The sequence below is a fragment of the Ursus maritimus genome, unplaced genomic scaffold (assembly GCF_017311325.1).
Source record: "Ursus maritimus isolate PB19 unplaced genomic scaffold, ASM1731132v1 scaffold_20, whole genome shotgun sequence".
NCBI lineage: Eukaryota > Metazoa > Chordata > Mammalia > Carnivora > Ursidae > Ursus > Ursus maritimus.
This window is the reverse complement of record NW_024424453.1, coordinates 45,834,301-45,850,569: the sequence shown is the minus strand read 5'-3', so window position 1 is coordinate 45,850,569 and position 16,269 is coordinate 45,834,301. Positions and strand designations below refer to the sequence as shown.

Genomic DNA, 16,269 nt, shown 5'->3' with positions numbered 1-16,269 from the left:
AATGTTAACATCTTATTATCATTTCAAAATCTATACAAATACCGAATCATTATGCTGTACACTTGGAATTAATATAATGTCAATTATACTTCAATTTAAAAAAAAAAAGAATAGGCATGAAATAAAAATAGTGGTCACAAGTGAGTTTCCCAGTGGGGATTCTTTTCACCAACTCTACTCCACCCATTTGGCCAGCAACACACAATAATTCAAGCTGTGCACATATAGGAACTTCAGAAATTAATTATGAATTACTACATTTTAATTTTAAAATAGTATAGAAAACAGCATATGCTACAATATTATCTATCCATCTATCTATGGAGAGAAAGACCCAATAATTTAAGTTTAAAAACCAAATTCATCTGAAGTCATGTGTAGGTTGGAAAGATTGCTGGATAATAAAAGAACACTGCACTGTGCAGAAAAATCTTTACCGGAGAATAGCTGATAAACCTGTAAGGCATAAAAAGGAAATGAAAAGAAAACCTCAAAAGAAACATTGTCAATTTAGTTATCAACTAATCATTTATGCTTTATTAATATAAACATAAGTTTTCTTTATGATTTTATGAATAGTCCTTCTCTTCAGATAGGAATGAATAAAAAAGTAAAAAAAAAAAATTGAAAACCTAAAGCATGAAAACTATTAACTCAATGAAATTACATGTAAGTGAAGCACACAAATTTTATATCACCAATTCTAAAGAAGTCAAACTTCACATAAAAACCATTTCATAGCTATACTTCAATTGCCAACATTTCTAATACTGTCAATTTAAAGTGGGTGGTAGAAACTAACTTCCCTTCATCTTCTCAAGTAACAATTTTCAAACACCTTCTCACAAAACGCCCTCTAATGTAAACAAAGGTGCAAAGAAAACAGAAAAGAATCTAGCCAAACTATAACCGTAGAAAAAGTACTTCACCCTTTTAGTGTTCGGCTTCTTTGCCCCAAAAACAAGCCAAGCCAGCATATACTCTGGAAGCCCTGTAGACTACAGAATTCTGGGTCTACTCTGAACTCCCACCCCATAATTCTCTTTAACTGGAACAGCTTAATATTTCCAACATTACAATGAACTTTTTACAAAATAAATCTAAATAAAACAATATTCACTTGGGATTCATCCATCTTTTCTTCTCACCCAACTATTCCCCTTAAAAGCCCCATCTCCGAAAACTCCCTCGTCATTCAGGTTTAAAAATTTGAAGTCAGGGGCACCTGCGTGGCTCAGGTCATGATCCCAGGGTCCTGAAATCAAGCCCCACATCGGACTCCCTGCTCAATGGAAAGCCTGCTTCTCCCTTTGCCCCCCCGCCCCAGGTCCTGCTCTCTCACTCTATCTCAAATAAATACAATCTTTAAAAATATATATATATAAATAAAAAAATAAGTAAAAACTTGAAGTCATCATCAATAAGTAATTAGCCATCATCCAACTAGTGAGCTTAGTTAGCTAGGCATGGATTGTGCCCAGGCATTCTGATAGGACAATATGTTAAGAATTAAATCAGGGTAGCTGATTAAAAAACATAAATTAAATGGAGGACACTTTCATTTAAGCCTGCCTTGAAGGCAGAGGATGCAGTAAAAAGGACATAGATTTTGAAGACAAGTAGACCTGTATTACTCAATTGTTGGGGGAATACTGAATTGAAGTATCTTTTATCTCCTTAATTCTAAGATCTAAAATCAACTTGTAAGACACTGTAAAAAGTAAGCATCTACTACCATTTAGAACGTATATTAAAGTTATCCTGCAACACTAAGTTCCACAGAAAGAAAAAATGGTCACTAATGATATGGTCAATTTAATTAGTGTAGCAGTCACAATTCTTCAGAAACGTGTATTTCTAAAAACAGTATAAACTTGACCAACATAAAGGCATTCACCAACCTATGTATAGGTTATATTCCAAAGTATGTTTAGATGCCTCTCATTTGAAACTCTGAAGGTGTTTTTACAAGGAAATAAAATTCCAAGTCTACAAATGCCTGTTTACCTACATTTACCTAAAATATGAGAGCCTCTGGCAGTTGCTCCTATCTCTTCCCACCCTTACCTCCACCTCTTTTTTTTTTTTCTAAAATCCTATGGTATTGACACTTTCTACCAATTTCTAAATCCCTGGAAATTATGTGTGTCACAATTAGGTCAAGTGAGGACACAGAAACTTTCTCAGAAAAGAGTAAATGATTTAAAGACAAAAAATATCCACCAGAATGACGTACAGGAAGTAAAGGAGTTAAGATGGGGTAGCAGGTTAACCATTCACATTTTCCCCTTTCAACAGTATTCATTTGGCCCATACATTGTATTCATGAGTCCTGTATTTGAAAATGTTTTCATTTTTTTCCTTATTGTAGGGACTGAAAGAAATCACTTTTGCAATTAGACATAAATTAAGCATTATTATCTGGACAAAACATGGCAATAAAAGAGCATAAATATGACTCAGAGTAAGCAACAAGCTGACCCATAAGAGGCTTCCAATAACCCCCCCAAAATTTAGGTGTTCCACACAAATTAAGTCTAGTAAAACCAACATCAATACCCTTCTAACAACTTCACAGTTTCTTCTGAGACATCAGATTCCGCAAAGTCAAGTCATTTAACAGACATGCACTGACTTATGATGTGTTCAGGTAATTTATTAACCAAAACCTAGAAAGATTAAATCTTGATTCTACCTGAGGTCCAATTGAGGGTGATACAGAAACAGTATTTATACTCATTATGTTCAAGTATTATAAAAAACAAATGTCGTCCAGAAATAAGAGATCACAATTATGGAGTTGGAGAACAAAGATAACACTCTTCATATTACAGTAAACGATGTACTATCAGTGTCTACAAGCACGATTTAAAAGCACTATTAGAAAGATATGATAAAGCAAATAAAGTAAAACACTAACTGTAGAATCTACGTGTTGAATAGGAGTGTTCGCTATAGAACTCTTTCGACTTTTCTGTATGTTTGAAAATTTTTATAATGTAACAATTTATCAATATACAAATCAGTTGAATTGTGGGATACTTTACAATTTGGGTTAACAGCAGTATGGACTCTAGGAGCATTAAGTTTTCAAAGTAAACAAGTAAAAAATACGATTCGATCACTCCAGAATATTAATCTTTCCATTTTTTCTGAGAGCATGTATGCACTAATGAATACTAAGAAATTACAATGAAGAGAACTTTTAACATTTTCTCATGTCCCAAAGTACTCATAACTTCAGGGAGCATAAAAATCAGAAGCAGATTAAGTACAGCCAGGCTAGTAAGTTTCCCCATATTTGTTAACAACTGGGTCAGAGCCCATAATGAGCTTCTAATGCTTGTCTACAACCAATGCTGAATTTATGCAAACTACTCATGGCAGTAAGAGATCTGCAGTCTTACTCAAGTTAGCCCTCAAAATACAAAAATCCAGAACAAAAAGAAAAAGTTCCAAAGTCTTTGCTGACAGATCCTACCACAGGACCTTTTCCATATGCCTCATGAAACTTACGATTACTACCTATAGAACCACCACACTTAAACCAAATGGGAGCAGGTCTGATTCCATTACCCAATGCAGGAGGTCAAGACACTCCCTGCACCTCCTCCCTAAGCGTTCTTGTAACTTACAATGATTTTAAGCTCAAGGCTAGAAAAATTGTAAATTACAATGAATCCCATGACAGTATACCGAAAGTGCAGCTGGACTGCTATTGCTAATGATTCCGCAGTCAAAGTAACTTTTTAAGATTTGGGATGTTTTCTCTAAAACTGATTTTGTTACCCATTTGTCTTCTTCACAACTAAGGTCAATAGCTCTTTTTGTCATCTGCAAAGTAAAGAAAAACGTGGAGACCTCAAAGTACAGGAACTAGTTTCCAGCTTACAAAGAGTTTATGTTCCAAAGGTTTATCAATCCTTCGAAAACATGTTAGCACTAATTATTTATACCAAAGTTTCTTCGAAAAATTGTATTCCAAGTTTCAATTCTAAACTGCAGCTTTCTGCCCTGCAAAAAGACATCTGCTGCGCTTTTACGGCTAACTGCAGCCAAAACTCAGAGAGGCTCAGAGAATTCTCTCTAGGGCTCTAGGGAGAACCCACAGCAACCTGTGCAGGCAGGGAAAAGGGCAGCTCTCCTTACATAGGGAGCTTTTACATCACTGTGGGAAAAGCTACTACAATTTAACAAGATAACGGCTGTGGAAAAGGTACTTGGTTAATATAAAAGTATAAATAGGTACAACAAAAATAAGTAGAAACTACATTTTGCTCCAGATAAAAAGATAAAATTAGGTGCTGTTAAACTAGTTGCTCAACCAAATGTTTGGCAAGTACAGACAACATATTCTCAAACTGCTTCCTCATATCTGATCAACTCAACTGATAAGGGAGGAAATTACTAAAGTAAAGTGGTGAGGAGATCGTACCACAAATGTTGCTAAATTCTAAAAAAGTGTAGTGTACCTTAAAATCAGTAAGTATGTAATATCCAACACTACATACCACCTCTTATAACAACTGCAAGATTTATAAAATAAATTGAGTGACAAATTTAAAAACAAGTATAACTTTGTGACAATGAGTCACCTCTGGCAGCTAACTAGAGTCTTATGCAATTTAAGAACTACTGTAAATTACAGAAAAAACTCACAATCAAACAGAAAAAGTGAACTTTTCACTGAAAAGACTTCAGAAATGAAGCTGGTAACAGAGATATGAAAAAAGGGAACAGAGAAGGCCAGAATAAATTGGTTTGTTAATACAAAATCTGAAAGAAATGTTTAAATACTATTAAAGGTTCATGTCATTGCTGTATTATAAAACAGTAATCTGGGAGACTCCCAAGCCAGTATAACACTAGAGTATTAGATTAAAGATCAAAATATTGGTCCTTGTAGCTTGGAAGGAAAATTGCTTTAAAAATCCAGACTAACAATGATAGGCAAACTAATAACCCTTTTCAAAAATTTTTCTACAAGAATGGATTGTAAGAATGAGATACCTAACTACTTGAGATCTTCAGAAGATATGAAAAGAAAAACAAAATTGAGCAAACAAGGGATTTTTTTTTTTTGTCTAAAACCTAATTTTCTCATTAAGTCAAATCAAATTATACTTAGACATTAAATTTATATTGGCAAATCTCTGCTTACAGTAAGGGATGGAACAATTCTTTTATTGTAAAAAGACTGTTTAATACTAATGACAATTATCTAACAATATGAACACAAACATTTAATTAGGAATACAATAAAATGTAAATATCAAAACTATTAGTAAGCGGAACACCTAAAGTAGATCTTTAAGAATGAAGAGATGTACATACCTTTAGATTAGGTATATGAATTAAAGTTCAAATTTCATACAATTAGCTAAAGGACAGTGTTTCTGAAATGTGTTTTTATACGTAAAAAAATAGAAGTGAAACAAATTTTCACGTGGATAAAAAAGGGTTATGCCCTCCAAGCATATTCTTGAAACTTGAAAAAAGATCAACTTCTAATTCTTTACCATACTTAAAAGAAGAAAAAAGGAATATTATCCGTGAAGCAACCTGATAAGACTTCATGATCACAATACTCAATTTCAACAGTAATTTTGGGCTGACTTGATGCAGATTTCTAATCTTCCTTCAAAATAAGGAAAAATAACAAAATCGTCTCATCATTCAGTTGTGCATTTTTTTGCAATCCTTAATTGCAGCCTCAAAGTTACTATTGAAAATATTCAGCTTTGTAAAAATGATACTCTCTGTAGAAATACTATTCACAATTTTTGTTACCCGTGATGTTTGGTCGCCATGCACTTCTGCTGTTGTAATCTAAAAAGACAACTTTCTCTTTTTACGTTGTTCAGTATAATATTAGCAGTTTTCATTTTCTGGTTCCAATTTCATTTTTATCTAATTTGCTTAAGTGTTTCAAACCCAAGACTGTACCTAGTTCCCAAACCTTAGAACACTGTACCTAGTTCCCAAGGCTTCAAAGCATTTTCTTCTGTGATTCCAAGTAACATAAAAATTATTTTTAAAAAAATGTTAGAAAAAAAATCAAAACCTCTTCGCTTCACGAAGAATGTCCCAGTAACTGTTTACCTAAACTCAGTTCTCCATGAGTGGGCCCCTGTCGTGTTCAATAGATGCTGCACTACCAATTTTTCTATCCATAACAGAACTTCAATCCAGTATTTTAAAATATGGGTAATTCACTTCCCCAAATATTTATAATCCATATATTAGTAGCTCTCAAGAAGCTTCTCTCTCTCTATTCAAATGACAAAACAAATATCCTAAAGTTTAGTTAGATCTAATTATAAGGATATAAGATTAACTCAAGGCTGACAAGTCGGTCAACACGAATTAAGTTAGTTTAAAAGGCAGAGGCTCAGGTATAAAGCAAAAACAAATACCAAATAGGCCGGGAAAGCTGGGAAAAAAATTAAAGCAAGCTTCCGATCTATATAATTCACAAAGCAGTGTAGTGCTTAAATTAGCTAGTGCTCTTAGAAGGGTAATTTCCTAAAACATTCAGGTCAGTCCCGGATACCATGTGCAACTTCTGGATTATAACCTAAGACTCCCCATCACTGTGGTAGTTTGTTCTTTTATCCACAAACCTTCCTGCAGAGACCAATAAAGGAACTAATGTCATGCTTTCGGATATTGTGCATAACATGCAGAGGGTGACAGTTGGGCTAACAGAGTAATGTTCTTGCTCGAAAAAGCAACCCGAGATAATTGTGGAACAGAGGTGCTGAGTGCATTTAGGGGCCTTGAAAAAAGCCACTCCTGAAAATATCTAGTGTTAAATAAATAAGAGTCCTTAGCTTTCAGATCACTTTCAGGGATATTATTTCCTTTCCTACACAACACCTCTTTTTCCCTTCCCGTATAAGGAGAGCAAAAAGGAGAAACACTAAAAGCGTAAAACTGCGAGGCTGAGTAAACAGGGCTCCTACACATCTGGACTCACCTCCAACGGCAACAGGGCAATCCCGGGGCGATCCCATCCCAACCAGCAAAAACGCGCCCGCAAAAATGAGAGAACGCGAAAGGCAGAGGCGGGGAGGCGGGGAGTCCGCCACGAGTCGGCCGAGGAGAGACCTGCCGGCTCCCGGCGTGGCCACTCCAGACTGGGCAACCCAAGAGGGCTGCGAGGGGCTTCGTTCGCCCTCCCGGGAGGCGCCACACTTATCCGGCCAGGGGCCAAGGTCCCACTCGGAGACCCCGACGCCCCGCCTCGGGCTGCGCGGGGGAAACTTCGCCCACGGGCAGGGGGCGCGCCCGGAGCTCCGGGACCCACGCTCGCCTCGGCCGGGGTGCGAGCGGGGCTCTGCCGCGGCGTGGGGCCAAGTCCGGGACGAGCCGCGGCGGGCAGAGGCGCCGGTCCTGGGTCTCCGCGGGCCGCGGGCGGGGGAGGGGCGGCGGGGCACTTACCACGGGTCGAACTCGTGAATGATGCTTTCGAAGCGAATGACCGCGAAGAGGCGCGAGCTGAAGCCGGCAAGCCAGGCCAAGAAGAGGATGGTGAAGGAGAGCAGCGACTGCCAGCCGGCCGGCTGCGACAGCCCCCCGGACAGCCCCGCGGGGGCCGGCTTCGGCGGCGCCACGCCACCCGCCGCCTTGTGCGCGCACTGGGCCCCGGGCCCGTGGTGGCCGTGCCGGCTGTTCCCCAGGGCCATGAAGCCGCTCCACGGGGACGAGTTGAGGGACGACTTGTGCTTGCTCTCCGGGGCCGAGGGCTCCGCCATGTTGTGCCCCGGCGGCGGGTCTCGCTCTTCGCCGCCGCCGCCGCCGCCGCCGCCTGGTGCGAGGGGTGCTGGGCGGGGACCCGGAGGAGGAGGAGGAGGAGGAAGAAAAAGGAGGAGGAGGGAAGAGCGCCGCGCGCTCCCGCCCTCAGCGCCGCGAGGCCGGGGGACAGGGGGTGGAGGAGGCGGCGGGGAGTCTCCGCCTCAGCAGCGGCCGCGACCGCCGCGCTCTCAACTCGGATGGCCCTTGCGCCCCACTAGCCATCCGTATCCCCAGTGCAGCTGCGGCAGCGGCGAAAGCCGACGGGACGAGGGCGCCAGAGAAGAAGCAGACGGAGGCGGCACCACAGCTCCGAGCAGCAATGACATTCCCCCTCACACCCGCCGCCCTCCCCGCGGTGAAGAGCAGGAGGAGGAGCCCCCTGGAGTCCGGGCGGAGCTCAGGCTACCTCTGACTCCGCCCCCGACCCAACAGGAACTGGCCCTTCCACCTGTCACAATGCGACAGGTCCGTTAGGGGGCGGGCCCAGAACCGCGGTGCCCACCAATGGGGGCGCGGGTTGGGGCGGGGCTTAGTCCAACCGCTCTCCCCCACTCCCTCCCCCTTCCGCCTCCCGCCCGTTCGCCCGGGGTGGCCGTGCTGCGCGGCTACGGCTTCATTGTCAGTTGAAAGACGCGGTTTCGCGCGCCTGTGTTGTCGGCAAGGAAGGGTGTTAGGCGGCCCCGCTCGTTGCATGAAGCTGAGCCGGGACGAGGGGTCGGGAGGTGATCGAGAACAGCAGAGCAGCCTCCGTCAGAATCGGCTTAAGGGAGGCGAACAGCGCCGCGCCGACTGACCGAGCGCTCGCGGGCTCGCGGCGGTCGTGACTTTTAACCCGCTTTGCGCGGAGCGCCCCATCACGTGACCGAGCGCGCAGGCGCGTTACGCTAGTCTTGCGCGCGTGGGTCTGGCTGGCGGGGCTCTGCCGCCCGGGGCGCCCGGAGCAGCCTGCGTACCCTGTAAGCGTCGGCGGCGGCGCCTGGGTCCACCCTGCCGGCAGCGCCGGTGTCCTGCTTCCGAGGTTGTGAGCGAAGACAACTTTGCCGGCGGTGAAAACTCTTCGGAGTCAGAAAACAAGCTCTTAGCTCCGAAGAGACCTAGGAGGCAGGCAAAGTGCTACTTTCTCTCGCTTTTTTCACTTCTTGTATCTTTCTAATTGGAAAGATCGTGTTTGTTCGCTGGAAGTACGAGCAGATGCAGGGCTTCATTGTTAACGGGCTACATACAGTCCACCAAACGAGTGAAACTTTCTGTCAGCTGTTACTGAATTCTCTTTAGTAAATAAAAACGGACTGAAGATCCCTATCTACAAAGTTTTGCACGTCTGGGTTGTATTTTTATATCTTCCTCCCCTTTCGTCTTGCCCCTCCCCCCCAAAGAAAGTGCCACGGGGAGACTAAATTCAAGTCAGAATGAGTTTAAACATAATTGGTGTAGTGAGGACGCTAGACTTACTCTAATATACGCCCCGCGAAGGGCATGGAGCTTTGATTCCATAAATACTCGATTTACTTTTCATAAAGTAATTGTCCATTTTATTTAGGTGAATAACATGAACTTAAAACTGTGTTCTCATAATATTATGGAAGAACTCAATTATTTAGCCATTTAAAAATTTAACACATTTAGCAAATTTAAACATTTAGAAATTGTGTTTAAACAGTAGGTCTCTTCAGAATGTTAGATAAATGAACGGCTATGCTTAGTTCGAGATTGATCTTTGAAACTAATGGATCCAGCTACTCTTTTAACCTGCTACGTGATTAACTTTTCTCTGGTTTCCTTTAAAAATAAATAAATAGTCTCGTTAAGGAAAGGTTGAAAAGGTTTCCAGAAGTAGATTTTCCCAGCAACAATTTAATAGATGACATTTATTGGACATCTACATTTTAGCGAGAATTATTGTAGAATATTAACTGAGCCCTGTTGTGGGAGAAAGGTGACATGCTCTTTCTCAGAGCCCAAACTGTACACGCTGAAATGCTGGCATTCAGGGTATTGGTGCCCATATTCCATGAACCAAAGTTCTATCAACCTGAAATAAAATTTATTTTGTATTTTTATTTTAATTTATTTGCATCTTTCTACTTCACTATCTTTTGCTCTCTATTAAGTTATACATTATCTTGCTTCCTTTTTGGTGGTTTAATCGCCAAAGTCCTGGTCTGAAAAGTGACAAGACTCAGTTATAGTTGCCCATTGTTGCTTACTAGCCTTGTAACATTGGCCAAGTCACCTGCATGGGTTACCCCTTCTCATAAAGTCAGTTGTTAGTATCACATGAGATAGCTTACCTGAAAATACTTGGAAAAATTGTTGAGGATCATAAGCAAAAGCAGCTTACTGGTGAGTGTAAGAGCAGTAAGAAAAAAACCCCTGTAACTCTTGGTCTTTATTCACTTACTCAGTAATGCATTCAACAAGTATTCATTGAGCTACTTTATGTCAAGCACTATGTGAGCATGGGATACAGTAGGGAACATGAGAAACGTGGTTCTTCCCTCACAGAGCTCACCAGCCAGTCCTAGGGAGATGGGCATTGAGTACACCATCACATTGCTAGGTACTAAAAGGCAACGTGCCAGATGCTATCAAAGAGAGACACATGGAGGATTTGATCTGCATGAGAGGAGAATGTTACCCAGGGAGGCAGTACTGGGGAAAAGGTTAAAATGACCAGGGGAAGAAGAATGGAAACAATTATCCAGAGAAGCACATACAAAAGCCCTGCTTTGGGTCTGGGGAGGCAGGTACAAGGAACCTAGAAAAGGGCCAGTATGGCTGCAACACAGTGGAACAACGTGAGATAGGAGTTGAATAAATGGCCAGAGAGTGGAGGTCACGTTAAGAGGTGTTTTTGTTTTGTTTCAACGGGAGACTAATAGGGAACCATAAAGGGATTTAAGCAGAATTTGGTGTGTATGAGATGGAGTGTCATCACCTATGTGTTTTGAAAAGATTACCAAGAGTGCCATGTGAAAAGCACGTTGCAGAGAGGAGCTCAGTCCACTTGTGCCAACATCTGAGATTACAGAGGTTACTTTTGTGAGGAATGCATTACAGAGGAACCACTGGAGGAATCCATAGAAATAAACTGCAATACGGTGAATTCTCAATTTCCAGCCTATCAACATAGAAAAGTGACTCAGTTTGTGTATGGACTTGAATATATTGTTTTGCCTCTCTGCATGTGAGCTTCTTGATCCTCCTGCTGGGTGTTTTGGATGCTGAAACTGGGACAGTAGGGCCCATACAGGAAAGAATAGGTAGAGGAGGTAACAAAAGAGTGGAATCCAGAAAGGGACATAAAATAAGGCCAGCAGTGACACAGAGTGCAGAGAACTGATGTATGACACCACTGAAAAGTGTGCCTTGTATTGGCAATCAGGGGTTTGCCAGTTACTTTAGCAAGGTCAATTTTAGTGAAGTAGGGAGCAGAAACCAGATGGCAGTGAGTGAGGAGGGGTTGGAAGCAAAGGATGTGGAGGCAGGGAGTGTAAACCACCCTTTTTAGAAGTCTGGCTTTGAAAGCGCACAGAGAACCAAGGCAGACAAAGAAAAAACGATCCTCAGCTCCTGGCTTTTTCCAATATGGTCAAGACAAGATTTAAGGGCAGATCATGTGCCTCAGAAACAGTACAGGTCTAAGAGAAGGTTTCATTCTTCCTGGAGGAACAAAAACAACATGGCACACACTCTTGCACGGGGCACTGGACATAGTAGGGAGCTGCCAGAGTGTGGCATATAATTGGCACTCGTAACTATTTGGTGACTGAAGGACTTCTCTGCCATGAAGTCCAGAGAAAAGTAGTTGCTGGTATTGATTCCATTGCTCAAAAGTGTCTTCAGGGTTTGTCTTTCCATTCTATCCTGGATTGGCTGTTGTCAACTCATTTTCACCCTCTTCCGTGGCCTCCTCTGCATTGCTTGGGAGAAGCTGAGAACTATGTTTCCCAGATCCTCTTCCCCGTATGGTTCCATGTTAGAGTTTGAGAGGAACCCAGTCAAGATTTGGAAGACAGAAAGGAGGGGGCAGTGGCTTCGGACAAAAGGAGAAGAATGAGCAAATGTAAGATTCACAACCTCCTTTCAGGGCTGTGAGAACCACTTACACCATTGTCATCAAGTAAGACAGAGTAAGGGAGTTTTTCTTGGAAATGATTGGAAAGTTTTTGAGAACTATAGGCTTCAGTCCTTCAGGTTGAAGTTTTCAAAGTTGGCTTCTCTGACCCTGACTTTTTGGCAGCAACTTCACTGATCTTAGTTCCCCTTGGTTTTCCAACATTCATACAAGTAATCATTCCTATCTTAAACCCTTTGTTCCTGAAATACCTAGAGTAGCTCTGTTTTACCAATTGAACCTAATAATACACATTCAATTCTCTTAGTGTGCTGGTTTTCATTCTCTTGACTGTTGCCTGAAATTTTTCATTCCTTCTTATGGCTTCATGATATTCCAAAGGATGGATGTACCATACTCATTTAAGCAATAATCGATTGGTGGATGTTTGGGCTGTTTCCAATCTTGTGCAACTACAAACATGGATACAATGAATAGACTTATAAAGAAGTAATTGTTCCCAAGTGTAAGAGTGTTTGTTGGAGAAATTACTGTTAAGTGAAATTTGATATAAGCGTATTTGGAATTTCAGTAGATAAATTGTCCTCCATATAGGCTTGTGTCAATTGCAGTCCCACAATGTGTGAGAGGCCCATTTCCTAGGGACTCACCAGCAGAGTGTGTTAAAAAACTGTTGGCTTTTTGCCAACAAGTGAGGTGTAAATTGGTAGTTTTAATCTGCATTTCCCTTACGAGTAAGGCCAGGGGTATTTGATTTTGTATTTAAGGCAATCTTTTCACATCCTCAATGAGGCAGAATTGGCATCACTGATCATATATCTTTAAGTGTAATTATTGGAGTAGTATGCTCCAATGTTATGGAAACCATTAGCATGTATAGTTTCATTTGCCAGTTGCTCAGAAAACAAGGTCGTCTATATTGAATTCATGCAAATCTGTTTAAAAACAAAACAAAACTCTTCTGTTCAATTTAGCATATCCCCTAGATTACCTATTCTAGATCATGTACTTCATGAAAATACTTTTGAAGTAACAAAGGGATTTTTTAATGCTGCATTAAGAAATTCAGGTAGAAATATTCTAAAGATAAAGTCACTGTTAGCAAACATCTCCCCTGATAGAAAGGTGGTTTTTCATTTCGTTTTAATGACATGAAATTCTGTGCCTTTCTAATGTGTAGCTAAACTGTCCATCTCTCCCTGAAGCCTTATAGGAATAGATGAGGAAATAGGTTACTTTAGCAAATAATATTTTCTTTCAATATATTTCAATTACAATTATAGTGATTCTGATACAGTATTATCCCCTATCCCCATATATTTGGGATATTTTTTATGTTAATCTAAGTAGTCACAATAACTGCATTATACTTATAAGAGAATTTATTAAATTATGTTCTTATGAAATAAGTCAGAGTAATGCTCAAAGAAGAAGTTTATGAAGATACTATTATTTCACCCTAGAGGTGTCGGAAAAACAGAAAACTTGAACTAGGGGCTCTCTCTTGCTTAACAAGAGAATTTGATATATATTGAGCTCAAGAATTTGTGTATACATTTTTTAAAAATCTCACTTTGTTCTATTGTAAATTGTCGATATCCCAAATGTTTAACATAAACTTAGGTACAATAAATATTATGCTGAAGCAATGTATTCCACTTAATGATTACACAAAACAAACTCATTTACTAAGGAATTAGAAGAGATTTTGTTGGTTATTAAATTAGTGACAATGGGGAACGGAGGGTACATTAGCTGGAAATTATAAAATTGAAAACTACATTATAATTTTGATAATAAAAACAAAATTAAAAGGAGCTGAAGGGACATATTAATTAAAAATATTCTAAACATCTAAAGCATTGTAAATGCATTTATGATTGGAGTGTTAATTTTATTTCTGAAAGTGTGGGCTTCTTAGGCTCTTTCAGTTTTCAACAAACAGAGATATACTGGAGGTCCCGGGTAATGGAATTTATTGGAAGGATGCACAGAGGGGCAAGAAAGACAGGAAGACACCTCTGTAGTTACACAGCCAGATCTCACAGAAAACAAGGAATTATTCTGGGACACACAGCAATTGTGGTGGCTCAACAAAATCCTGCTAGGCCAATAGAATGACCTGTCATCTTCCTTGCACTCAGCAGCTCCTACATCATGCCCTGTTCATATGCTGACTCCACTGTTCTGTGTTGCTTCCCGTTGTGACTACCTCTCCTGTCTTTACTAACCTCTCACTCACTCACTATTCTTGCTCTCAAATGCTCTTTACTCAGGCTTCCTTACAACTCCTACAGCTTTGGGGCTTCTACTTACAACCCTCTGTTGAACAATTCTGTGCTTCTCGTGAAATCTTTGCATATCTGCCTTGGATCGGCTTCCCCAGAAGCAGACCTTGACGTGAACTTTTGTATATTTTATTATGGTAGTGCTCTCAGGAGAGAGAAATTGGTAAGGGAGTGAGAAGGTCAAGGAAAGGGGAAAAGTCCATCAAGGATGCAGTCTCAGCAAAGTCCAAGGAGGGTTCCCCAGGATAACCCCAGTGGGGGAGCTTGGGAGTGTAAGTTATGCCTCTGACATCTAAACAAGAGGCAAAGACCTGAGGCATTGCTGGTCTTACACCTGTCGGTCACTGGCTTAGGGTCAAGGAAATTCATGAGCTTCTAGGCACTTCTGGCTCTCTGGTTATTTGAGGGGAAAGCCTGGGGCAGAAGCACAGGTGCATAGTAAAGAGGTACCTGAAGGTCCCGGATGTGGATGGAGCATTGCTTCAGCATCCCTCTCACGTTTAAATATGGCTCGGATTGGAGTTTCCTGAGAGAGACGATCTGCTGGGTCAAGAATTAACCTCCCAGGGTTGCCTGGGTGACTCAGTCATTAAGTGTCTGCCTTCAGCTCAGGTCATGATCCCAGGGCCCTGGGATCAAGCCCTGCATCGGGCTCTCTGCTCAGCAGGAAGCCTGCCTCTCCCTCTTCCACTCCCCCTGCTTATGCTCCCTTTCTTGCTGTCTCTCTCTCTCTGTCCAATAAATTAATAAAATCTTAAAAAAAAAAGAATTATCCTTCCAAAGGAGCACCTGCACCCCAATGTTTATAGCAGCAATGTCCACAATAGCCAAACTATGGAAAGAGCCCAGATGTCCATTGACAGATGAATGGAAAGGAAAGATGTGAGAGATGTATATAATGGAATATTACACAGCCATCAAAAAATGAAATCTTGCCATTTGCAACAACATGGATGGAACTAGAGGGTATTATGCTAAGTAAAATATGTCAACCAGAGAAAGACAATTATCATATGATCTCACTGATATGTAGAATTTAAGAAACGAGGCAGAGAATCATAGGGGAAGAGAGGAAAAAATGAAATAAGATGAAACCAGAGAGGGAGACAAACCATAAGAGACTCTTAATCATAGGAAACAAACTGAGGGTTGCTGGAAGGGAGGAGGTGGGGGGATGGGGTAACTGGGTGGTGAACTTTGGGGAGGGTATGTGTTATAATAAGCACTGGGTATTATATAAGACAGATGAATCACAGATCTGTACCCCTGAAACAAATGATACATTATATGTTAATTAAAAAAAAAAGTTATCCTCCCATGTAGGGTGCTCCTATTGGGCTGTTGTACTGGCTCACTTACTCCATAGGCTGTTGGTTACACCTAGACGAGTCACATTTCTCTGGGCTTGTCAGTTGCAGCTCAGGTAGTAGGGTCACGTGGCTACATTGCATGGTCACCGATGTACATGGTCACCTCCAATAGATGGCTATGACCCTGACAGTTATGCCAAGGCTCTTAAAAGAGAGCAGAGTAACTGGCGTGCGTCTTGTACCTTGCATGGTCCGTTCCAATACAGACTAGTTCATCTTGTTTGAGTTTATTTGCAACTAGATGCACACTTGATACTTTAATTTTTGTGTTTTGTGTTTGTTTGTTTGTTTGTTTGTTTTTGGTTTTTTTGATCCAGTGTATCTTGAAAGCAAGCCACCCTCTCTTAATTCCAGATTTGATTTTTTGGCTTAGCAGGAGTTCTAAATCATAATTACTACTCACGTACAGGAAAGGGAACAGGTGCTTGGTATTTTCTCATTTAATTTACTTCTAACAATATTTCTCAAACCAGTATCCCACAATACATGTATTATAACCACCTGGGGTGCTTATTATAAATGCAGATTCTTGCACCCCATACCCAGTATGTCTGGGGCATGACCTATGAATCTGCATTTTCAATAAGCATCCCAGGTGATTTGATCCACTTTGAAGTCTGAGAACCACTGCTTTACAGTGTAGATATTATCAGCATCATTTTACTTTTAAGGAAATTGAGGTTTTAAAAGGCTATGAAATCCACCTAAGGTTATATACAACTAACAAAGAAAGTGT

At 41.1% G+C, this 16,269-nt stretch overlaps 1 protein-coding gene across 1 annotated transcript in view; it reads right to left on the bottom strand.

Annotated features, from left to right (window-relative positions):
• STT3B (STT3 oligosaccharyltransferase complex catalytic subunit B) overlaps positions 1 to 7,772 on the bottom strand; it is a 102,982-nt gene extending 95,210 nt beyond the window's left edge. Inside the window, exon 1 of the mRNA XM_040636894.1 lies at positions 7,444 to 7,772. Coding sequence (XP_040492828.1) covers positions 7,444 to 7,757 — 314 coding nt within the window. The 5' untranslated portion in view covers positions 7,758 to 7,772. The remainder of the gene's footprint in view (positions 1 to 7,443) is intronic.
• Positions 7,773 to 16,269: the final 8,497 nt, after the last annotated feature.